We start from the raw sequence: 25,062 nt of genomic DNA on the forward strand, positions 1-25,062 counted from the left end.
CATTACAGCACGGGAGAACCACAAAGTGAATTTACGAGAGTTAAGCGCTTGACTGTATTTTATTTAGGTAATTTAACACTAAGATTTATCAGATAATCCCTTCAGCAGATCATCAAAAAATGTAAAACTTACTGTTCCATGTAAACATCGAAAGAAACGTAGTAAAATGAAACGGGACGCATGAAAACTTAATCGCCCCCAACAGGATTAAAGCAGTCACACGCAGCATTTTGTATTTATGGTTGGCTTAAATGTAAATGGAAACATCCACAGAAAAAAAAGAACAGTCTGCAGATTACAGAGCAGGTAAAAAAAGAGCAAGTCCATGACAGGATATCTATGGTTCTCAACTTCTGTGGTTTTATTTGCTGAAGATCTGTGGTCCCTTGCTTTGTTCCATTGTACTCCATGTTCAAGGTTGGTGGGCTGTTCACATTTTTTCAGTCCAACGTCTTTTCCCAGGCAACCACAGTACAAAGCCCCCCCCCCCCCCCCCCAACCAGGGGAACCCAAACTTAATTTTGTAGTACATCAGGAACGACCCACTCCTGGGACTGGAGGACCCCAGGGTGGGATGATTTCTATGGTCACTCAGCACTTATCAGCTGGTTACATGCTGAACTCATTAGCTGCTCTGTCTGGTCTTAAACTGCTGGTTGACTTCAGAGATGAAATGGGAAGCCAGCAGACTGTGTGCTGCTACACCGTGCTCTCTTAATGATGCCAAGGGTGCCGGAGTGCCTTATCACTTCCTCACTCTGCTGAATCAGCAAGCGTGTCACCACCATGAGCTTGAGCAGCTCATCGGTTCCGTCGGTAATGTAACGGGTAGTCTGGCGCACCAGGCACAGCTAACGGTTCTAAACGGACCCTGTGGCTCTCCAGGACCCAGGGCTGGGGGGGACTCCTCTACATCACCAGCCATTGGAGGGAAACTTTGAGCATTTCATGCCCCGGTGCAGGTCGTTCCGTTACCCTCGATACCGAAAACAGAAAAGGGACCCCACACAGGGCTACCGTGCGGTGTCATCTGAGGGCCCCTGAAACCCGTTACCCAGCTGAGATCGGCCGAAGCCTCCCTCGCGTCAAACTTTTTACACAGTAGTGGCGTTCTTCACTTCTGCATTCTGTGTTTCGTAGTACATATCGTTCCAGAACGTTCCGGTAAAATTATACGTCACATTATACACATTACATCGGTTAGCAGAGGTTCAGTTTCAATGGCAGAACAATATCGTCTGCCCTGAAGGATAAATCGTGAAAACGAGTACGAACTTACAGAATTGTGAACTTCATGAACAAATTTTAAGGAAAAAAAAAACCAATTTGAAAATTCAAGTACCTTTGCACGCACACACACGCGCACACGTACACAAATAAAAACCCACACACACACCACCCCTTGAAAATATAGACGAAATCGACTCGTGTTCCCGTGCGCAAAACACCAAAATGAAACATCTGAATAGATGCACATGGTTCAGTCTGATAAAGTGCGACTGGAAATGACAACCAACAGATAATTAAGCACATTCAACTAGCAAACCCCTCCCACACTCTGATTCTATGCCCAGTAAATCAACAGCTACATACTGTGTGCAGTCAGTGTAGACTATGCACTGCCCTCCAGTCGGTTCGGAGTGGGCGAATAACGCCGTGTGGTCTTTGCTTTGAAAGTGCGTCTTCATGGCCTTGATCCCGACGGAAGAGCGTCAGCCTACAGGGCAACAGAGAAGAGCGGATGTGCGCAGGGTTACTTCAGCCTCTATGGCTACGAGAGCACGTGTGTGCATGTGTGTGTGTGTGTGTGTGTGTGTGTGTGTGTAAAGGGTTATAAAGTACAATGTTTAAAGAGCGGTGGTCCATAATGGGGCGAGGCGGGGGGGGGGGGGGGGTGGTAGAATGGCACTGCAGAATGCAGAATGAACCCCTTTCACTAGCTGACAAACCCCCCCTCCCCACCCTCACCTCAAAAACGGAACATTTAGCAAAGTGTCTGTGGGTGTGTGTGCATGCGTGTGTGTGTGTGTGTGAGAGAGTCTCTCTGTACCTCCTGCTGCTTCCCAGACAGACGGTCCCAGAGCTGCAACAGCTGGCCTCCAGCCTGGGGCTCCAACTCCTGCAAGAGCATTTTGATTGGTCAGGAGCAGCTATGATTGGTCAGGAGAGGTCAGGAGGAGTTATGATTGGTCAGGAGAGGTCTGGAGGAGTTATGATTGGTCAGGAGCAGCTATGATTGGTCATGATCAGTCAGGAACAGTCTTTAGATGTCTTAGTTCCTCCATAACTTGGTTGCACAAAGCAGGTTTGGCTTGTTGTCATTTGCTCTGTCTTTGAATTTTTCACCTGCCACAAATGTTAAGTAAGAATCAAATTAACAGCAGTTACCAGCTTGAGCTGAGGGACTGCAGTTGTGGTTAGACAGAAAAACACCCAGCTGTGACACAGCAGAGCCCGTCAGCCCGGCTCTCCAGATCACATCCATTTAGCACACAGTCTCACAAATCCCACCCCTCGCATCTCGAGTCTGCTGGCCCAAGTTCAGATTGAATTCCACAGCTTCCAGACAGGGAAGTTACCTCAACAAGCCTTTCCTAATCAGCAGGGCATTCATGCTAAACCAGGAAACTGACAGCCCAACGGCAGCCAAGCTTTTCTTTAATAAAAAGAGGAAAAAGAGCGGTGTTTGGTTCTCAGAGACGCTGACCTGTCCGTCTCTGCTGATCTGGACCTTCTTGTTGTCGTTCCAGGGGTTGCAGAGCTGGTGGGTGAACTGGAAGGGCAGGCTCTCCTTGTGGATCCAGTCCACCCTGAAGACCCCCCCCAGCCCGGTGAAGCCCCAGTCCTGGCACTGCTCCGGCCCGATGTCCGAGCACATCCTGGCGTAGCCCTGAGAGCAAGGGGGTCCCCGCGTTACACACAGACACCCGAGGCCACCCCCACACCCCCGCTCCCACCGGACACCCTGGGTCCTCCCCACCCCGACACACTGGGTCCCCCTTCCAGACACACTGGGGTCCCCCCCCCCCACCAGACACCCTGGGCCCCCCCGCTCCCACCGGACACCCTGGGCTCCCCCCACCCAGCCCCCCCTCGCCAGCTCAGCCAATGGAGAGGCTCCTCATTCAGCTGGCAGCTGCTACTGTGAGTAACAAACTCAGCTGGTCTTTTACCCCACAAGAGCTCTGCCAATATCATCAGCTTTGAGCTCACAGATTCAATATCAATACATTAAAAAGGGACTTACTTATCATCATTAACCAAGTGCTAAAAATTCTTTTCTTTTTATTCTATTTTTATTAATTATTTACTCTCAGAGAGGAACTTATTTTATTTCCTTGATTAACAAATGTATTATTTAATTTTAATTTCGGTAACCCACAAATTCTTAATAGGATTTTTTTTTTTAATGACACAAAATCAATCCAAGACACTATCTAACTGAACAGTGGATAGTAACAGCCGTTAACTTGCAAGACTGGGTTAACAGGTCTTCCTTTATTGGTCTTTTTTTTTTTAAACTCAAACTGACATTTTTAGATGCTTTCTCTGACCCTGCCCTCTGTAACTGGAGTCAGTAACTCACGCTGAGGGCCTGAGGGCCACTGGGGCCACTGGGGGCGCACTGCAGAGAGGGCGCGCTCACGAGCTCGTAACTGAACGCAGAAACGAGGTCTGGTTTCCGGACCAATCCCAGACCAGCCCCAAATATCGCACCGCAGGCGAGGGCTTCCAGACTAGCCCACCTGACAGGTATTCGGAAGGTACCGGAACCCGGAATGTGGCGGCGGGGCTGGGGGGGGGCGGTTCCGTACCTGGAAGTGGCCGGAGCCCTTGACGGAGAAGATGAGGAAGACGCTGGCGCTCTCCTGGAAGGCGCGGTTGAGCTTGAGCTCGCTGCCGGGCGTGGTCGACCAGATGCCCTTCTGCTGCGAGATCTCGATGTTGCGCAGGCTGCTGCTCTTCATGATGAAGTAGCGCACCGGCCCGTGGTGCCGCGGCGACGGGGACTTGGAGCACTGCACGAACACACGCACAAGCACACACACACACACACACCCATGCACGAGCACACACACACACACACGCACACACACACACACACACACGCGCACACACACACACACACACACCCATGCACGCCCACACACACACACACCCATGCACGCCCACACACACACACACACACACACACACACACACACACACACACACACCCATGCACACACACACACACACACACTGTTCGTTAGCTCATTTATTACGCTGAAAAGAGAAATACTTACAGGAGAAATGAGCCAATGAGAAGTAGAGCTGCACTAACCAACAGAAAAACAGAGGGAGGCGCTAACCAATGAAAAGCAGGAGGAGGAGCTAACAAATGAAAAGCAGAGAGAGGAGCTAGGCAATGAAAAACAGAGGCAGGCGCTAGTCAATGAAATGCAGAGGGAGACTCTAGCCAATGAAACGCAGAGGGAGGAGCCAATGCTCCATACCTTCCCAGAAGAAGGCGGGGAGGGGCTGGCACTGGTGCTGTTGCTGTCGCTGGATCTGATGGACAGCTGGTCCGAGCGGTCGTCGCCTGGTAGTTTGGGGTGCAGGGGTCCCCTCTCCCTGTTCAGTTTGGGCTGCGGGACAGCTGGGGAGGGCGAGAGCCTCAGGGACCTGGAGCCCCCGAGAAAGGGGGGTGAAGGGGCGCAGGACAAGGCTTCAGGCAAATTCACAGCTTAAAAAACTAAAAACAAGACTATCTGCAGACAGAACCCTGTAATATCAGCTCTGGAAGGTTTGTGTAACTGGAGTGAGAAGCATCAGTTACACTGTGGTCAGGTACTTTCTGCGAATGTGAAGATTATAACAAAATATCCAAAAATGGGTGAGGTAGGGTAGCTGTGTCATCAGCTGCTGTGATTGACAACTGAGCCCCCTGCTAGACAGGAGGGGAAATGCTCCTTGTATCTCCTTGCTACACTAGATTAAACATCTGACCTGCCTAGCAAAGTTAAAACAAAGCGCTTCTATGGGACATGGAAACCAGCAGGCCCTGTGGCTCTCCGGAGCCAGGGTCAGGGACCCCTACATTAGAGGGGCTGAACCCCGAAGGCCCCGCCCACCCTCACCTGTCCATCAGGGCGGGGTGCTCCTCGGCCAGCTCGGGGTCGGCGCAGCTCTTGCGGCAGTTGGCGGTCCTCCAGGAGGAGGGCTGGGGGGGCGGGTCCTCGGACGACATGGGGCGGGGCCTCTGCCCGATGCCGGCGGGCTGCTGTAGCCCTGCCTCCTGCTCCTCGGCGGTCAGGACCGTCACCAGCGCCCGCATGGTGGCCTCGTCCACCTGGGACCAGGGTTTGGAGGGGGCGCGGATCCGCCGGAGGAACAGCCAATGCCACTTCTGCCTCAGCTGGAAGACCAGGCTGGCCGTCTGCGGAACGTACACATGGTAAAAAACCCAGCACCGCTAAAACACCCAGTACTGCTAAAACACCCAGCACGCTAAAACACCCAGCACGCTAAAACACCAAGCACCGCTAAAACACCCAGTACTGCTAAAACACCCAGCACACTAAAACACCCAGCACGCTAAAACACCCAGCACGCTAAAACACCCAGCACGCTGAAACACCCAGTACTGCTAAAACACCCAGTACTGCTAAAACACCCAGCACGCTGAAACACCCAGCACGCTAAAACACCCAGCACGCTGAAACACCCAGCACCGCTAAAACACCCAGTACTGCTAAAACACCCAGCACGCTGAAACACCCAGCACGCTAAAACACCAAGCACGGCTAAAACACCCAGTCCGCTAAAACACCAAGCACCGCTGAAACACCAAGCACCGCTAAAACACCCAGCACGCTAAAACACCCAGTACTGCTAAAACACCCAGTACTGCTAAAACACCCAGCACGCTAAAACACCCAGCATCGCTAAAATACCCAGTACTGCTAAAACACCCAGTACCGCTAAAACACCCAGCACGCTAAAACACCCAGTACCGCTAAAACACCCAGTACTGCTAAAACACCCAGTACTGCTAAAACACCCAGCACGCTAAAACACCCAGCACGCTAAAACACCCAGCACTGCTAAAACACCCAGCACCGCTAAAACACCCAGTACTGCTAAAACACCCAGCACGCTGAAACACCAAGCACCGCTAAAACACCCAGCACCGCTAAAACACCCAGTAATGATAAAACACCCAGCACGCTAAAACACCCAGCACCGCTAAAACACCCAGCATGCTAAAACACCCAGTACTGCTAAAACACCCAGTACTGCTAAAACACCCAGCACGCTAAAACACCCAGTACTGCTAAAACACCCAGGACAGTAAAACACCCAGCACCACTAAAACACCCAGCATGCTAAAACACCCAGTACTGCTAAAACACCCAGTACTGCTAAAACACCCAGCACGCTAAAACACCCAGCACCGCTAAAACACCCAGCATGCTAAAACACCCAGTACTGCTAAAACACCCAGTACTGCTAAAACACCCAGCACGCTAAAACACCCAGTACTGCTAAAACACCCAGCACGCTAAAACACCCAGCACCGCTAAAACACCCAGAATGCTAAAACACCCAGTACTGCTAAAACACCCAGCACGCTAAAACATCCAGTACGCTAAAACACCCAGTACTGCTAAAACACCCAGCATGCTAAAACACCAAGCACCGCTAAAACACCCAGTACTGCTAAAACACCCAGCACGCTAAAACACCCAGTACTGCTAAAACACCCAGCATGCTAAAACACCAAGCACCGCTAAAACACCCAGTACTGCTAAAACACCAAGCACCGCTGAAACACCAAGCACTGCTAAAACACCCAGCACGCTAAAACACCCAGCACCGCTAAAACACCCAGCACGCTAAAACACCCAGTACTGCTAAAACACCCAGCACGCTAAAACACCCAGTACTGCTAAAACACCCAGCACGTTAAAACACCCAGTACTGCTAAAACACCCAGTACTGCTAAAACACCCAGTACTGCTAAAACACCCAGCACACTAAAACACCCAGTACTGCTAAAACACCCAGCACACTAAAACACCCAGTACGCTAAAACACCCAGTACGCTAAAACACCCAGTATGCTAAAACACCCAGTACCACTAAAACACCCAGCACAGTAAAACACCCAGCACCGCTAAAACACCCAGCACAGTAAAACACCCAGTACTGCTAAAACACCCAGCAAAGGCACCACTAAAACACCCCACCCAGTACCCTAAAACACACCGCCCAGTACACTAAAACATCGCACCCAGCACGCTAAAACACATCTCTTCTCTTGGGAGAATTCAAGTGTTCTTCGTGGGATAAGTGTGCTGCTTGTGTGCTGATAACCCTTTATTTAAGCGGGTATACAGACAGGTCAGTTCATTAGCCTTAGTGAAGAGGTAAACGCTCCCTTAGTGAGAAAGACGCGTGCGCTAAAGAGCGAAGCGCCTCGTACCTCTCGCTCCAGTCTGAAGTGCAGCCATTCGTCGATGTTCATCTGAGAGCGCTGGGACAGGGACCGGTCCTCCGCCTCGCTGTCGCTGCTCTCGTTCAGAGGGTCAGCTGTGCAGATGCAAACCGTTTATTATTTACAGCACCACCTGCTGTCAGTGTTTATTACTGCAGTGCAATGTAATGGCAAGTAATGTGATCTCATGTAATGTCATGTAATGTGACGTGAAGTAACACAATGTGATGTAATCTAATGTGCTATATTCTAAGGTGACGCGGTGTGGGGGGGTTACCCTTCTGGATGGCAGGCTCCTGCAGGGCGGTGCTGGGCAGTTTGGCACACCCCCCGAAAACGGCCACAGTGAAGGGGGTGACGGACGAGCAGCAGCGTATGCTGGCGATCCGGTGAGCCCTGGTCATCTCGTCGTAGATCAGCCACTCCGTGGGCAGCGACTGCACCGCGGCGGCCTGGCCGTTAGCCGGGGGGATCTGGAGTAATCCGAACGCCAAACCAGCCTGAATTAACCCGGCTTAACTCCCCCTTTCTCCTTCAGCAGGTTCAGTTTTACTTGCATTCAGGCACAAGGTCACTCTTCAGGTGACACCTACTGGCAAGTTTCAAAATTCAGCGCTGGATAATGTTTGGGTTACACACGGCCCACGGTTTGGGAATACCCGAGCCAGGTGAATACCTGATCTGGGTGAATACCCGAGCCAGGTGAATACCTGAGCCAGGTGAATACCTGATCTGGGTGAATACCCGAGCCAGGTGAATACCCGAGCCAGGTGAATACCCGATCTGGGTGAATACCCGAGCCAGGTGAATACCCGATCTGGGTGAATACCTGAGCCAGGTGAATACCTGAGCCAGGTGAATACCCGATCTGGGTGAATACCTGAGCCAGGTGAATACCCAAGCCAGGTGAATACCCGATCTGGGTGAATACCTGAGCCAGGTGAATACCCAAGCCAGGTGAATACCCGATCTGGGTGAATACCTGAGCCAGGTGAATACCTGATCTGGGTGAATACCTGAGCCAGGTGAATACCCGATCTGGGCGAATACCTGAGCCAGGTGAATACCCAAGCCAGATGATTACCTGAGCCAGGTGAATACCCAAGCCAAGTGTGTACCTGAGTCAGGTGTATGCCAGATGAATACCTGAGCCAGGTGAATACCCAAGCCAAGTGTGTACCTGAGTCAGGTGTATGCCAGATGAATAACTGAGCCAGGTGAATACCCGAGCCAGGTGGACTCACCTTCTTGTAGTGGGGCTGGCTGAGCACGGAGGTGGGGTGGAAGCGGACCTTCTTCTCCTTGGGCCCGGCGAGGCAGCCCATGTCCCGGTCCACGTGGATCAGGTTGGGGTACATGCCGGCCACCAGGGCGGCCTTCACCACCGCCCAGTTCTCCGAGTTCAGGTTCACGTCCCGGATGTCTCCCCCGCCCCTCGCTCGCACAAAACCTGCGACCAATCAGATGTCGGGTTATTATTTGACCCAGGTCCAGATGCGAGATGGAATAAAGGACTATTTGAAGGATGATGTAGTAGAGAAGTGAGAAGAGTTCAGGAAAAGCTGGGCTCTCTTATGGCTCAGACGGGACAGAGAGCAGAGGATGGCCTCGCCTACAGCTCAATGTGTAGGGGTGGGGGGGCAGGATCAGTGTATGAGGAGTAGCAGACAGCCAAGGAGATGGAGACGACAGAAAATGTGAGCTCTTCTGTGGCTCAGTTGGAGAAACAGAGAGCAGGTACTGAGCTCACCTATGGCTCAGATGGAGAGACAGAGAGAAGGTGATGCTCACCTATGGCTCAGATGGAGAGACAGAGAGAAGGTGATGCTCACCTATGGCTCAGATGAAGAGACAGAAAGCAGGTGATGCTCACCTATGGCTCAGATGGAGAGACAGAGAGAAGGTGATGCTCACCTATAGCTCAGTTGGAGAAACAGAGAGCAGGTACTGAGCTCACCTATGGCTCAGATGGAGAGACAGAGAGAAGGTGATGCTCACCTATAGCTCAGATGGAGAGACAGGTGGCAGGTGATGCTCACCAATGGCTCGCAGTTGTCCCAGGAGCTGGGTCCTCATCCCGATGATGATCTCCATGGCGGCCTGAGACAGGAAGTTCTTCTCACAGAAGGCCCTCTCCCAGCCGTCGCTACGTGCCTTTTGCCACGCCTACGGCAACGGACAGAGATGTCAATCACAGAGAGAGAAAAAAAATTCTTATGGAATTCAGGAGTTTGCATACTCTTAGTAACCTCAAATATGGTGCACTACAATGAGCACGAGGGGTGAACATTTGAATGTTCGTGGGACCATGATAAAAGGGACTGCTGAATGGGGAATCCTGAAGTGATTTTTTCTCCAGTTTCTGAGATTTAGTGACTTCTTAAATTCAGTCGTTTGACAGTTCCACTGGTCTCCACATCACAAGAGTGTGATGTGACACGAAGAATGGCATTTTTCTAATGTCTACGAAACAAAATAACTTTATTTTAAATCAATATGTCACTTTCTGGAGTCATTTCAGTTCATTTTCATATCGTTACACCAAAATTGAAATGATATGAAAAAATCGCAGTTTTCATGTAGTGCTGGTACTTCTGCCCTTGAGCCAGAGGTCTCAGGTTGTATGCACCATAGAAATAGTACCAATCAAAATTTTAAAAATAATAACAACGACTAATTTGGTTAAAAAACCCATGTACAACCTCTGGAGGCATTATATATCTGTACAAGCTGCTCTGAAGTTACATGAAGTGTATTTTCCTCACACCTGTGAATAACCCAGCACCAGCCACTGTAAACCCAACAGTTTGTCACAAACATGTATCTAAATGCATATAAAATATCCTTCAACTTTCATAACTCCAGGAGGTGGACTATCCCTTTAATTCATGAAATCAATTGCCAGCTATGCTTTGAAACATAATTTTGAATGCTACAACACAAAGAATTAATCAGACTGATATATGCAAAGGGGGAAAATTATCAGACGACAGCTCATTTCACAACAAAAAAAGTTGTGAGCAACAAAAGATCACACCAATAAAACAGATTAATGTAAAATATAATATATATCACAAAACGGCAATGCAATACGATGAATACCAAGTTAGTATTCTAGTTTAGGTTTTAGGTCAAAGGCATACATGGCGCTTTAATTAGTGTTTATTGAGCGTTCTGAATGATTTTGCATGTTCCAGATCAATAACAAACAAACATTCACACAGACATCAGGGAAAATGCTAATCACTGACTCTTCCTTCTTATTATCTTCAGAGAGGCTAATTTGATTTTAATTGAGGCAATTGAGTGACCTGTCGCTATGATTAGATGGGAATTACACTGCATAGGACAAAGCTTAATCAACACACACACGCGCGCACGCACGCACACGCGCGCACGCACGCACGCACGCACGCGCACACTCGCACACTCGCACACACACATATCCGAACATACACACCTATGGAGGATTAAATCACCATTGTTTTCCGAAACAGAATAATCAGATAAATTTTGCAACGATTTTTTGATGTGAAATGCGTTTCTATAAAGCATATTTTTAAATGTGTGTTCTGTGGGGGGGGGAGCAGCAGCTCTGTGGGGGGGGAGCAGCAGCTCTGTGGGGGGGGGAGCAGCAGCTCTGTGAGGGGGGAGCAGCAGCTGGGTACCTGGAAGGCGCGCAGCAGGGCCATGTGGTCGCTGAAGGTGCCGGCAGTGAAGCGCTTCCTGCAGAGCAGGGAGGCCCTCTTGTGCGCGGCCTGCGCGGGCAGGACGAAGGGGTCGCGGTGCGCCAGCGTGCAGGCGATGGTCAGGATGGGGTCCAGGCACTTGAGCACCACCGCGCACAGCACCATCTTCCCCAGGTGCGGCTCCACCGGCAGGTCCGCCAGGTGGTAGCCCAGCTCCGTCAGGTCCTCCCAGGGGTCCATGGCGTCGATGGTCTGGAGGGACACGGGCGCGAATACAAACTCAGGGTTCAGCCAATCGGGCGCTCCGATCTGCCTGCAGCTCTGCTGCAGGGGCTGCAGAGGGAAGGGGTGGCAGTGCCCGGCTGCCTGCTGCGCAGAGGATGCCCACGCTAACGCCCACGCTAACGCTCGCCCTCCCGACCTGGCGGAGGCTTCTGTGATGGGACAGGACTACACCCACCGCCTGGCCTTCCAAAAGCCAGATTCAGGAGCAAAAAGGTGTTTTTAATGCATTCTGCCATTAATACCTCACCATGTTCACAGCTGCTTTCTAGTGTGACCTAATTTTACATCTTCCATGTTCAGTGTTGGTTATGCAACAGTATCTGACCCACGATGCAAAGTCGCTGCCCTCCAATCCAGGGTCCAAGTACTCCAGCATCCAGAGCGTTTAGCTCAATTCTACTGCAATTCTTAGTTATTGCACTCGTGCCCACTCAACTATTGCTTGTTTTATTTGTATAGACTGCTTTTGTTGCTGTTTTTGTTTGTGTTGATCAGATTAACCTTTAGGGTCCAAGTTAAACTACGTGGTCGCTCCCTGCACTTGGAACTGTACTTCCCTCTAGGGTTTTCAACGCACTTGTCCCTGGTTATGGTTATACACTTTGTTGTACGTCGCTCTGGATAAGAGCGTCTGCCAAATGCCGGTAAAGTAATGTGATGTAATTCTCTTCATTCAAAAAGGGCAATTCTGAAATTCTGACTGAAATTCAAACTGAAGTGGCCATAATGTTCAATGAGGGTTTAAAAAAAAAAAAAAAAAATCATTCACATTTTATTTTCTGAACTGAACTCCGACAGCAGCTGCCTGTGAGGAGGAGGTGCGGGAGGAGGCGCGGGAGTGAGAGGAGGAGGCGCTCACCTTGAGCATCTGCACGGCGTTTTTGACGATGAGCGTGGGCGGAGGTTCGGGCGCTTTGGAGAGGAACTCTGCGATGGGACAGGTGATGGGGGCCAGCAGCTTGGTGTGGAGACACAGTTCCTTTCGGGGAGGAGGGGGGGAAAGAAGGGGGGGGTTAACCATGACATCACTGTGTTACACTCACTCCTAGCCAAGATCAGCTGGACATGCGGTGCGCTGGGCCTGCTGTTTTACCAGGCATTTCTGCCATCTCGTGGTAAAACGAGGTACTGTTGTTACTTTGTGGGAGCCACTGGGCAGGTTAAGCCAGTCAGTGAGCATACGTACATGTGTGTGTGTGTGTGTGTGTGTGTGTGCGTGCATGTGTTGTGTGTAGGTGTGTGTGCGTGCGTGCGTGCGTGCATGTATGTGGGTGTGAGCGTGAGTGTGTTTATCTATGTCTGTACCTGTAGAGGCATACGCAGTAGCTGAGGGACTTGGTACTCCAGCATGTTGTGTGTGTGTGTGTAGGTGTGTGTGAGTGTGTTTATCTATGTCTGTACCTGTAGAGGCATACGCAGTAGCTGAGGGACTTGGTACTCCAGCATGTTGTGTGTGTGTGTGTAGGTGTGTGTGAGTGTGTTTATCTATGTCTGTACCTGTAGAGGCATACGCAGTGGCTGAGGGACTTGGTACTCCAGCATGTTGTGTGTGTGTGTGTAAGTGTGTGTGAGTGTGTTTATCTATGTCTGTACCTGTAGAGGCATACGCAGTAGCTGAGGGACTTGGTACTCCAGCATGTTGTGTGTGTGTGTGTAGGTGTGTGTGAGTGTGTTTATCTATGTCTGTACCTGTAGAGGCATACGCAGTGGCTGAGGGACTTGGTACTCCAGCATGTTGTGTGTGTGTGTGTAGGTGTGTGTGAGTGTGTTTATCTATGTCTGTACCTGTAGAGGCATACGCAGTGGCTGAGGGACTTGGTACTCCAGCATGTTGTGTGTGTGTGTGTAAGTGTGTGTGAGTGTGTGTGAGTGTGTTTATCTATGTCTGTACCTGTAGAGGCATACGCAGTAGCTGAGGGACTTGGTACTCCAGCATGTTGTGTGTGTGTGTGTAGGTGTGTGTGAGTGTGTGAATCTATGTCTGTACCTGTAGAGGCATACGCAGTAGCTGAGGGACTTGGTACTCCAGCATGGTGTGTGTGTGTGTGTAGGTGTGTGTGAGTGTGTTTATCTATGTCTGTACCTGTAGAGGCATACGCAGTAGCTGAGGGACTTGGTACTCCAGCATGTTGTGTGTGTGTGTGTAGGTGTGTGTGAGTGTGTTTATCTATGTCTGTACCTGTAGAGGCATACGCAGTAGCTGAGGGACTTGGTACTCCAGCATGTTGTGTGTGTGTGTGTAGGTGTGTGTGAGTGTGTTTATCTATGTCTGTACCTGTAGAGGCATACGCAGTAGCTGAGGGACTTGGTACTCCAGCATGTTGTGTGTGTGTGTGTAGGTGTGTGTGAGTGTGTTTATCTATGTCTGTACCTGTAGAGGCATACGCAGTAGCTGAGGGACTTGGTACTCCAGCATGTTGTGTGTGTGTGTGTAGGTGTGTGTGAGTGTGTTTATCTATGTCTGTACCTGTAGAGGCATACGCAGTAGCTGAGGGACTTGGTACTCCAGCATGTTGTGTGTGTGTGTGTAGGTGTGTGTGAGTGTGTTTATCTATGTCTGTACCTGTAGAGGCATACGCAGTAGCTGAGGGACTTGGTACTCCAGCATGTTGTGTGTGTGTGTGTAGGTGTGTGTGAGTGTGTTTATCTATGTGTGTACCTGTAGAGGCATACGCAGTAGCTGAGGGACTTGGTACTCCAGCATGTTGTGTGTGTGTGTGTAGGTGTGTGTGAGTGTGTTTATCTATGTCTGTACCTGTAGAGGCATACGCAGTAGCTGAGGGACTTGGTACTCCAGCATGTTGTGTGTGTGTGTGTAGGTGTGTGTGAGTGTGTTTATCTATGTCTGTACCTGTAGAGGCATACGCAGTGGCTGAGGGACTTGGTACTCCAGCATGTTGTGTGTGTGTGTGTAGGTGTGTGTGAGTGTGTTTATCTATGTCTGTACCTGTAGAGGCATACGCAGTAGCTGAGGGACTTGGTACTCCAGCATGTTGTGTGTGTGTGTGTAGGTGTGTGTGAGTGTGTGAATCTATGTCTGTACCTGTAGAGGCATACGCAGTAGCTGAGGGACTTGGTACTCCAGCATGTTGTGTGTGTGTGTGTAGGTGTGTGTGAGTGTGTTTATCTATGTCTGTACCTGTAGAGGCATACGCAGTGGCTGAGGGACTTGGTACTCCAGCATGTTGTGTGTGTGTGTGTAGGTGTGTGTGAGTGTGTTTATCTATGTCTGTACCTGTAGAGGCATACGCAGTAGCTGAGGGACTTGGTACTCCAGCATGTTGTGTGTGTGTGTGTAGGTGTGTGTGAGTGTGTGAATCTATGTCTGTACCTGTAGAGGCATACGCAGTAGCTGAGGGACTTGGTACTCCAGCATGTTGTGTGTGTGTGTGTAGGTGTGTGTGAGTGTGTTTATCTATGTCTGTACCTGTAGAGGCATACGCAGTAGCTGAGGGACTTGGTACTCCAGCATGTTGTGTGTGTGTGTGTAGGTGTGTGTGAGTGTGTTTATCTATGTCTGTACCTGTAGAGGCATACGCAGTAGCTGAGGGACTTGGTACTCCAGCATGTTGTTGAACCTCAGCCGGCTGAAGAGGTGGAAACAAATCCCAGGCCTGCAGCGCCCAGCCCTGGAACACAGCGGCCAATCACATCAACCGATCTGACCGTGTGACCTCTACTTTCCAATCAGTCACAGCATCATAAAACACCAAGCACCTATACACATTTAAGAGCGACACTGCCGTGATAATGTCTTTCCACAATGTTGTGATCCAGGCAGCACATCCTCTTTGGATTACAGTTTTGTTTCCCATAGCAACCGCGGGGAAACGGTAAAACGCATGTAAAAGGTCCAGTGAAGTGGTTATTACCTTCCCTTCCTCTGGAGGGCGCTGGCCTTTGATATCCACACCATCTTCAGCATGGTCACATGGTTCAGCGCGTCGAAGGACTTCTGCGCAGAGAAACACACCGGGAAGAACGATGACCTCCCCCTTCACTTGTGCGAACAAACTGAGGCATGGTTAAGTTTCGGTAAAGTACCTCCTTGACTTTGCCGGAGTCGATGACGAAGACCACGTCGTTCACGGTGATGCTCGTCTCTGCGATATTGGTGGAGAGTATCTGAGGTGGAGAGAGGAAGAGAAAAAAAAGAGAAGAGAGCGAGAGAGCAGGTTTCAATGCCGGCCGGGCTGTGGCGTTTTCCGGAAACATCGCTCTTCCGAACGCGGAGACTCACTATTTTGCGAAGGCCGGCGGGAGAGGCCTTCAGCACCTTCTTCTGGTCGGAGGTCTGCATGTTGGAGTGAAGCGTGAAGACCTGGTACCTGAAAAAACGAGCAGCGGCGCAACTCACTTCCGCGGACACGTTTTAGCCGCCACCACCTGCGCATGCGTCCCACAAAACGTCCCTCAAATGTCGTGCGTGAGTGAGTTAGTGAGCACAATTTGCCATGCGTAGCCCACGGCGGCAGTTCCTGCGCACCGTGGGAAAAACAGCTTTTACTCTGCTAGCCTTTACGTAACATTAACGTAGCAGACGCTCGTATCCGTGCGGAGAGCATGAGGGTTACACTGCAGCAACATCGCTGCGTCTTCTCTGCTGCAAGCAGCACGTGGCAGAAGTAACAGACAGGTTATTGTAAAGCATAAAGAAGTACAGAAATTCAGGACATGGCGACCAAACACTTGGCACATGGACAGGACCAGTCTAATTTCAACTCGGTCAATTCAGGAAACCAACTGAAATTTAATTCTCAGATTTAAAAAAAGGCCCACAATTTTCCAGGGGCCTCTCAATCAGATTATTTCCTTGAACTGACTAACTGGAGATGACGTAAATACCCGGGCTGTGGGGCATGTGGTTCCCCCCAGTTGGGCGCCCTGATTGGTGTTCTTACCTGTGAGAGTGATCTGCGAAGCGTTTATCGTCGTACAGAATGCGGTCCCTGAGCCCCACTATCTCATCGTATCCCGGCAAGAAGATCAAAACTGCGCCTGAATTGGAGCGAAAGAAAAATGTAGAGCAATTAAACAAAACCACGGCATCAGCAGACACCGTCAGCCATTTTGGCTCTTTTGCTATACAGCACGTACATAAAAAGTGAGATGGACCCTATACGATCGCATCACCGCAGTTTCCAAAACTTCAAACTATGGACTGTAAGAGTACAGCCTAACAGTGACTTCATTTTTTTTGCTAAGACGTCAGTTTTATTATAAGTACCCTCACCTACAGGCAGCTGAAAAATGTATGCACATGTATATCTAACAGTGTTTTCCCTGATTAAATGATCCCTTTTCACTGAAACCTCAGTAATCGCCCTTATTAACCTCACACCAACACCAGGTGTTAAAAAGCAGGAAAGCTATTGCGCTGCACTATGAAGTGACTGTACAGTGACTTTAACCTAGCTGGCGCACAGCGGGTGGGTAAGCAGGGAGTGCTCCCCCTAGAGGACGCGGGCGGCAGCGCACCTTCGTCGGAGCTCTGGCAGATGTTGGCGAGGAGGTGCATGATGAGGTCCAGGTCCACCTTCTCGTCGTCGAAGCTGTGGTGGTAGACCTTGAGCAGCTCCTGGTCCTCCGAGCTCAGGCTGGCCGAGGACGCCTGCACCAGCGACGACTCATCCAGCTTCCCCGCCTCCAGGGAGGAGCTGGAAGCACAGGGGGGCGGGGCCAGAGAGGGAGGGGGGGCCGGGGGGGGGGGTCTTTCATCACGGGCTCGTTCAAACGCACCGGTGCCCTGCGTGTTCGCTCACTGCAGCGCGCTGCACGTCCACACACAGCCCAGCTGGGCGGGGCCTACAGCCTCACACCAGCACCTCAGACCGCTGGCCTGCCTGCTCCTCCGCCGCCGCTGGTCTGGAAGGTTGCACTGACACACGGGGCCCTAGCGAGCCCCACCCGACATTAACACTAATGCGCAATGGCAGCTATCAGATGTCAATCATTGGACCCGAGCGCCAGCTCATCCCGCCCAGCTCAGAAAACCGTGTTCCCGCTCGGAAGACGCTCGGATTCGCAGCGTGGAGCACTGCATGTGCGTGCGTGTGCGTGCGTAGCGTGTGTGTGCGTGTATGTGTGTAGCGTGCGTGTGCGTGTGTAGCGTGCGTGTACGTGCGTGCGTGTGCGTGCGTAGCGTGTGTGTGCGTGTATGTGTGTAGCGTGCGTGTGCGTGTGTAGCGTGCGTGTACGTGTGTAGCGTGCGTGTGCGTGCGTGCGTGTGCGTGCGTGCGTAGCGTGCGGTCGTCGCTCTTACATGTAGGACTCCAGCAGGTCCACCGCCTCGGCCTGGCTGAAGTGCTTGGCCCAGTCCAGCGCCGTCCTGCCGCACAGACACAAGCAGTCAGAGACAGACAGGCGGACACGCGCGCCGGCTGGTCAAACGCTACTCGTTAGATTTCAGGAAGGATCAGCCTCATTTGGGAGAACAGGTGATGGACGAACCCATCCTGGGCTGAAAACCAGCAGAACAGGTCGTTCTGTCCCACGGCCTCTCCCTGATGAATGAGCGTTTAAAAAGGTTTGGGGAGGTCTGGGCGAGGTGCTCACCAGCCGTTGGAGGCCTTCATGTTGACGCTGGCGCCCATGCTGAGGAGCTGCTCCATGGGCCCCAGGAAGCCCCGCCCCGCCGCCACCATCAGTGGGGTGGCGCTGGTCTCGCTGTGCCTGTAGTCCACTGTGGGGGGGGTCAGAGGAGCCAGCGGAATCAGAGAGGGGGGATGGGGGGGGGTCAGAGGGGAGAGCAGAATCAGAGAGGGGGGGATGGGGGGGGTCAGAGGGGAGAGCAGAATCAGAGAGGGGGGGATGGGGGGGGGTCAGAGGAGCCAGCGGAATCAGAGAGGGGGGATGGGGGGGGGTCAGAGGGGAGAGCAGAATCAGAGAGGGGGGGGATGGGGGGGGTCAGAGGGGAGAGCAGAATCAGAGAGGGGGGGATGGGGGGGGTCAGAGGGGAGAGCAGAATCAGAGAGGGGGGCGGGGTCAGAGGAGAGAGCAGAATCGGGGGGGGTCAGAGGAGAGAGCAGAATCGGGGGGGGGATGGGGGGGTCAGAGGGGAGAGCAGAATCAGAGAGGGGGGGATGGGGGGGGTCAGAGGGGAGAGTAGAATCGGAGGGGGGGACAAGTGAGCACAATCAAAGGGGGATTTTGTTCGATGTTAACGACAGAACTTTAGAACATCTGCTGTTGTCTCAGAGACTGATAGCCATCACAGTTAATGAGTGGTCGTATTGATGTGGACAGTGCAGCATTTGCTCAGCCACTTGTCTGCCCTGGCGGGTTTTAAAAATATTTTTTTAAACAAATTTAGCGCTGCGTGAGAGCCCTGGTAAAAGCGCCTTACCACTGACGTTCTCGCTGAGGATGAGGTTGAAGAGCTGCACGAACGCGTCGGCGTCCTGACTGAGAAACACGTCAGAGATGCAGGCGTCCATTTCCTTCAGCAGCCAGGGGTCCAGTGAGGCCACGTCTTTTTCACTCTGCAGAGACACAGAGATTAGCGAGTACAACACTTCAGTGATTCACAGGGATTCAGAGTAAAACACTCCAGTGATTCACAGGGATTCAGAGTAAAACACTCCAGTGATTCACAGGGATTCAGAGTAAAACACTTCAGTGATTCACAGGGATTCAGAGTAAAACACTTCAGTGATTCACAGGGATTCAGAGTAAAAAACTTCAGTGAAACACCGTGGCATAATTATCTGGTGAATCAGAAAAAAATCTTAATCTTCAAAGCATCAGAATATTTATTTTAACCCCTGTTTAAGACAGCCCTCCAGTACACAGCTAAGTTTTGCGGGAAGTGCTGGAGACCCCGGTTGCCCGGTTACCAGCTGGCCGAAAACGCTGTCGGCGCCGTCGTCCAGCAGGTCGTTCTCCTCGAGCGCTCGGACGCCCGTCCTCTCCCGCCGCGGCTCCTGCCGGGAGCCGCCATCTCGCACCCGACACCACTCCGTCAGCGACGTCTGCTGCTTCTCCTCTGGACCGCGGCCGGAGACAACACCGCGACAGTTAGCGAAGGCCTCCCCACCAAACCAAGCCTTCCATTACATTATTTACCATCACTGGCCTGGCAGTGGGAATATAAAGGCAGGAAACGCGCAAGGCCGATGCTGTCAATCACCTTTTTGCATCTCCTTCCTGTATTTGATCATGTCCTTGTTGGTGTAGCCGGTTGTCCGTAAAATGTCTTCCAGAAAAACTTCCTTTACTTCAAATGGCCTTCCTTTAACTGAAAAGTGAAGTAAAAAAACACTAGCAATGAGTGGCTTATTCAAACATCTGTAGCCTGGTTATTAAAGCAGCTGTCTGTGATTAGCCAAATCCATATAGCATATCTGAATAATAAATTATAGAATTGATCAAACTTAACTTTAACGGCCAAATTAGTTATTTTCAGAATACAAAACAAGTTTTTTTAATGCGAGTATAAAGCAAACGAAAGAAATTAGCTTGATTCTCCTGGGAAAAGCAACTGAAAATGCAAACTGGAATTTAGTTCAAGAATTGCCAACTGTTTGACTGAGATTTCTTTCAATAAATGAACGGAATTGAAATTAATCACTTGAATTTACAGAAATGGAACTGACCCCCCCCCCCCACCTCACCTTTCTAATTCTGAAGGCCAAATTCATTACAGGCAAGATTTAAAATAATGTTTAAAAGAAGGATTCTTTCAGGATGAAAAACACGTTATGAAGTTCCCAAGCAACTTTCAAGCTGGACTAACTGCGCTCCATTCTGTGTGGCCAAGGGGGCGGAGCTTAAGCTGCGTAAACAGCACTCACTGTGGATGACGGGGCAGGAGCCGAAGTAGCGGACGAAGAGTTCGACGTCGAGGGCGGCGCTGGACAGGATCACCTTCAGCGACGGCATCTTCTGCAGCAGGTCCCTCATCTTCGTCAGGAGGAAGTCGCACAAGCCGTCCCTCTCGTGGACCTCGTCCTGAAGGGAACCGAGAACACGCGTGACGTCACGTGTTTTAGTGTGTCACGCGGATCACGGGTCAGGATCACGACCCATAATGCATAGCGCCTCTGAGAGCAGCAGCACTGCTTCTGCCTGAGGTTCCTGTGCTCACCTCATCACGTGCAAAGCAAATCTGAAAAAATGTCGATCTGTCACTTTTAAATATAATAACTGAAGAGTATACAGTGATTCCTTGAGTGCGAGTTTCAACTTTTTCATCATATGTTCTCTAGACACAGCACCCAGAGACATTTTGTTTCAGTTTGTTTTTCATGTTAAGGTATGAGCTTATGAAATACAAGCTTATGAAACTGTCTAATATCCTCCTAACGTCCTCATTATGACTGACTCTACATCAAGGTTCCTGCTCTCAAACGCATTTTGGAGATAGTGCCCTGCAGCATAGCAGACTCCACCCATGTGACTCCGCCCACAGGAAGTGCTGGCCCTGCTGCTCACCACGATGACGTGTGTGACGGTGGACAGCGTGGCGTCCCCCGCCATCAGCGTCCGCAGCAGGACCCCGCAGGTGCAGAACGTCAGCAGCGTTTTGGGGGAAACTCTGAGGGGCAAACCGGTAAAAACCACATTTTAATTTAAAAAAAACCCACAGCCCCGAATTCTAACACATTTAATAAACGACTAAAGCGGAGAAAAGCAGCGGGGAAAAGCAGCGGGGAACTCGGCAGCAGGGAAAAGCAGCGGGGAACTCGGTGGCGGAAGGGCGTGCCTGCTCTCCAGCCGGATCTGGTAGCCGATGGTCTGGCCCACGTTCTCCCCGCGCTCAGCAGCCACGCGCTCTGCCACGGCGATGGCGGCCAGCCTGCGCGGCTGCGTGCAGAAGATCCGGCAGGGGCTACCGGTCCGGCTGCAGTCGTCCAGGAGAAACTGGGGAATCTGGGGAGAGAGGGGGAAAACCGTCACCCTACAAACTCACCCCCAAAAAAATACACACTTTTCACAGCCTGTGACTGCGTAACACTGGTGTTCTGTGCCATCCAAACCAGTAAATCACCATGGAAACCAATAAAATCACCATGGAAACCAGTAAAATCACTATGGAAGCCAATAAAAATTACTTATCCCACATGACCTATTTCCACAAATATCTCAAGAGATGTCAAACATCGCAAAACAATCGTGTTAAGAAATAAATAAAAAGCAGCACAAACATGAATGTTTTTATGCAATTTGGACTCTCTGGAGCTGGGAGCTAGTGTAAGTGACAATACTAGTGCATAAAATAACCGATTATAGCAATTTGTAAAGAACAAAAGTAGTGCAAAAAATGGTTCTTGAGGCACAAACCAGAACAAAGAGGCAATAGCCAAGCAATCCGGACACTGTGGGAGTACTCGGTGGCATCATGCAATCCAAAAGATTCGTTTTAATATCCCACAAAAAGAGCGAGCCACAGACGGCGGTCTGTGCCGAACGGTGGGCCGGTCTGTGCTGTAAGTCCGCCGCGGAGAGGACGGCGGTCTCACCTGCGTGGTCTTCCCGGAGCCCGTCTCCCCCACCACCAGCACCACGCGGTTCTCCTGGATGATGCGCACGATCTCGTCCTGCCGCTCGTAGACGGGCAGAGAGCGGCGGAAGGCGTCCAGCTCGGACGGGCCCCTGCGCTGGGGCACCTGCGGGATGCCGTTGTTCAGCCTCCCGCTGGTCCGGTTCTTATCCTGGCAGCTGTCTGCGGGGGGGGGGGAGCAGAGCGCCGAAACGCAGGGAGGTTACCCTGGAAACGCACCCTTTTAAAAACGCTCTTCTCTGCTCTATTCCACTGCTACAGTTTGGTGGGAGACTGTTTCTGTGTTAGAGCGAGTTTTAAGCACCTCTCTGCAGCCTGTGGGCCAAACAGGTGGAGATTTTTCACAGCACTTCCATGTGTCATTGAGGTTTATTTTCAATTCAGTCCAGTTTAAAATCTGCTGGCTGTTCTTTGCAGAATTCAGCACCGCATGCAGAACTTATTTCAGCCAGTAGAGGGTACCCTTCACTCATTATATCTGACTGGATTCCTGTTAATGTGGAATCAGAGGTTACTCAGCTACCCAGCCTGAATTTAGGAAATTGACACACTGTCTGCCAGCAGTCATGCCACCATGATGGCTTCTCTTACCGGACTGCTGAAGATAAGCAAAGCTTAAGCGTGAGAGGCTATGCAAACTCCCGACGTCGTAGCTGGTGAGAAGACCACATGATGTCCGCCCGCCCGTACCCAAACTCACCCGACTCCAGGGCCAGGGACAGGCCCCGCTCGGTGCGGGGCATCAGGTCCGTGCGCTCCTTGTTCGTGATGGGGAACCTCTGCAGCAGGCTGCGGACCACGTGCTTGGCATTGTGGGAAAGGTTAAAGGTCATCACGGACTGGGCTGTCTCTGTGCCGTCCTTCTTCCATATGGTGAGGAATCGCCTCGTTCCTTTCCTGCCCGGGAAACGCGGGTTTGTGAAACGCACGCACGGCATAAATCCGGTAAAACTACTGTGTAAAACTACTCAGTGTGCAAATCCAGATTTAACCAGGCAGTGTGTAAATCCAGTTTTAGCCACACAGTGTGTAAATCCATACAAAACCACATAGTGTGTAAGTCCAGGTTTATCAGAGTTGTGGTCAATTCCATTTCAATTCAGTGAATGCACTGAAATTTAATGCATTTTCTTTCAAATTAACACATTGAATTTCAATTAATTTCCTGTATTAAAATGTAACTGACCACAGCCCTAAGACTTATTGGCTCTTTAATTGGTTAACTGTAAAGTAAAGGAAATGGAACACATTATATTGTGGTTAAGGTACAGTGTGGTTAATAGTGCTCACTCACCCTCGACTCTTGGAGATGTAGCCTAAGGACTGGGCCATCCGATGAATGAAGGCCCTTTCTGTGCTCGTCAAGGAAGAAGGAAACTCCAGTTCTGTAAAAAATAAAATAACTTTCAATTTTAAAAAAATGAATGCACTTTTTTTATACACTCAAAAGATTATGATTTGCTCATGCACAATTGCACATCCCTTGTCTTAACCACAAAGGTTTATTTTCTGAGATTTAGTCCAGATGGTTCACCCCCATAAACATTAATAAAATCTGGACTGGGAACCAATTCATTACTATGCACGTACGATACACAGTGCGGGAATATAATATCAATTAATAGGGGTCTAATCAAATAGAACAAGAAAAGTTAGAGCTGCAATTTTCACATAAAAATTTCCATGAGAATGGTGCGCTACCTTTTTCTTCGCTGTACTGGAATCTCTCGAAGGAAATGTTGACCGCAATCTTCACCTCTTCGTCAATGCGAATGTCTTTGAGTCCTTTGCCCCGAGAGGGGCCGGTCTGCTTGGGCTGCGACATGGTTGGTCGAGGGGACGCGCTGCTGGGACGCGACATGCTATTCTGCAAGCGAAATAAACCCGTTTGATGAAATCAAGTAACAGATTTTTGTAAATCTCTACTCACCTCATTTACACAACTACAATATAATACATCTAGGGCTATGTCAACCTCGTCATAATTATCTAGCGAACACGTCAACCTGGATAAATACTAGCTGGCTTAGGCAGCTACCTAAACTACAGGTGATAGCTACCCGACGAATTATAATGAAAATGTGACACCGTAACTAGTATGATAGTCCATAGCTATACATTCAACGTCAACTGGCAAGCTATGGGTTTCAATGTCCTGGTACTATCATCATTGTTTTGTGAAAGCAATAGGCACGAATATAACTGCCAATCTGTCACTAACTCGAGTTAACGTCCTTACTCCAGTGCCTAACGTTAAGTACCGCTGCGTAAAGGAACAGTAATGTGAAATTGCAGTAAACTTACAAACTACGCACAGCACATATTTCTATAACCTCTCGTGTTAATTTACGTAGTCCATAATTATCACAGTGTAGCACTAGACTAACGTTTGGAAATGTATATGCACTTTCGTTAAGACAGCTGGTGAGTTAGCTCGTGTAAGCTACTGCGAAACAACTAACGTTTGTACAGCGTTAGGGCATCTAGTTAACTAGAGTTTAGTCAGCATTTTATTACACAATTAGCTAGCTAGCTACACAGTGACAGACGTGTTAGCAAGTTAGATTCAGAAAACTGCATACAGTCACTAGCCAATGCTAGCTAATGTTAGCGAGTAACCTAACAAGCTAGCAGCCGCTCACAAGGCCTTAAAATGTCACATAAAGACAAACACTTTATTAACAAAGTGGCATATGTACGGCGATAATCTGGAATGGGAAAAAATCATATATTTTTCAGAAGACCGGTAACCTTTTTGTGTCCTGACCAGGCGATACTCCGTTCAGTGTTTTCTCTCGGTTTCTCGGTTTAAAAAGCAGGAACTCGAAACTGACGTCATGTGCTATTCTCCCGCCTCTCTGTCACGAATAGCCAATCACAGACACGTGTATGAACTTTCACTTAACTGGGGACAGTACAGCTTTTCATCAAAGTATCTCTGACTTAAACCAGTTTAGCTATAGAGCGAGCGCCTAACCCTTTTTCCTATGTCTATGTTTTCCTGGGTCTATGTTTTTTCTGCCCCATCCTAAAATGTGCAGCGAGAAATGTAATGTTTAGGCACTGCTATAATTTATGTGCACCGCATGCATTTGTTTAGCAGTCTCA

General features: G+C 50.2%; 1 protein-coding gene across 1 annotated transcript; it reads right to left on the minus strand.

Moving 5' to 3' along the window:
- Positions 1 to 40: 40 nt before the first annotated feature.
- Positions 41 to 24,808, minus strand: LOC118213008 (3'-5' RNA helicase YTHDC2). The gene is made up of 31 exons (XM_035391595.1): positions 24,706 to 24,808; positions 23,656 to 23,821; positions 23,249 to 23,339; positions 22,655 to 22,851; positions 21,914 to 22,116; positions 21,157 to 21,323; positions 20,886 to 20,988; positions 20,246 to 20,402; positions 19,582 to 19,689; positions 19,289 to 19,437; positions 18,799 to 18,934; positions 18,009 to 18,135; positions 17,716 to 17,781; positions 16,932 to 17,110; positions 16,355 to 16,451; positions 15,694 to 15,781; positions 15,498 to 15,578; positions 15,326 to 15,408; positions 14,977 to 15,082; positions 12,313 to 12,432; positions 11,148 to 11,420; positions 9,519 to 9,645; positions 8,724 to 8,929; positions 7,757 to 7,952; positions 7,468 to 7,574; positions 5,121 to 5,419; positions 4,497 to 4,665; positions 3,816 to 4,019; positions 2,708 to 2,890; positions 2,051 to 2,119; positions 41 to 1,717 (listed from the first exon to the last, which is right to left on the minus strand). Exons 2-31 carry the CDS (start codon positions 23,813 to 23,815, stop codon positions 1,685 to 1,687), a joined length of 4,284 nt encoding a protein of 1,427 aa, XP_035247486.1. The 5' UTR covers positions 23,816 to 23,821; positions 24,706 to 24,808; the 3' UTR covers positions 41 to 1,684.
- Between the last annotated feature and the right edge of the window lie 254 nt (positions 24,809 to 25,062).

This window comes from Anguilla anguilla, chromosome 14 (assembly GCF_013347855.1).
Source record: "Anguilla anguilla isolate fAngAng1 chromosome 14, fAngAng1.pri, whole genome shotgun sequence".
In the NCBI taxonomy this organism is placed as follows: domain Eukaryota; kingdom Metazoa; phylum Chordata; class Actinopteri; order Anguilliformes; family Anguillidae; genus Anguilla; species Anguilla anguilla.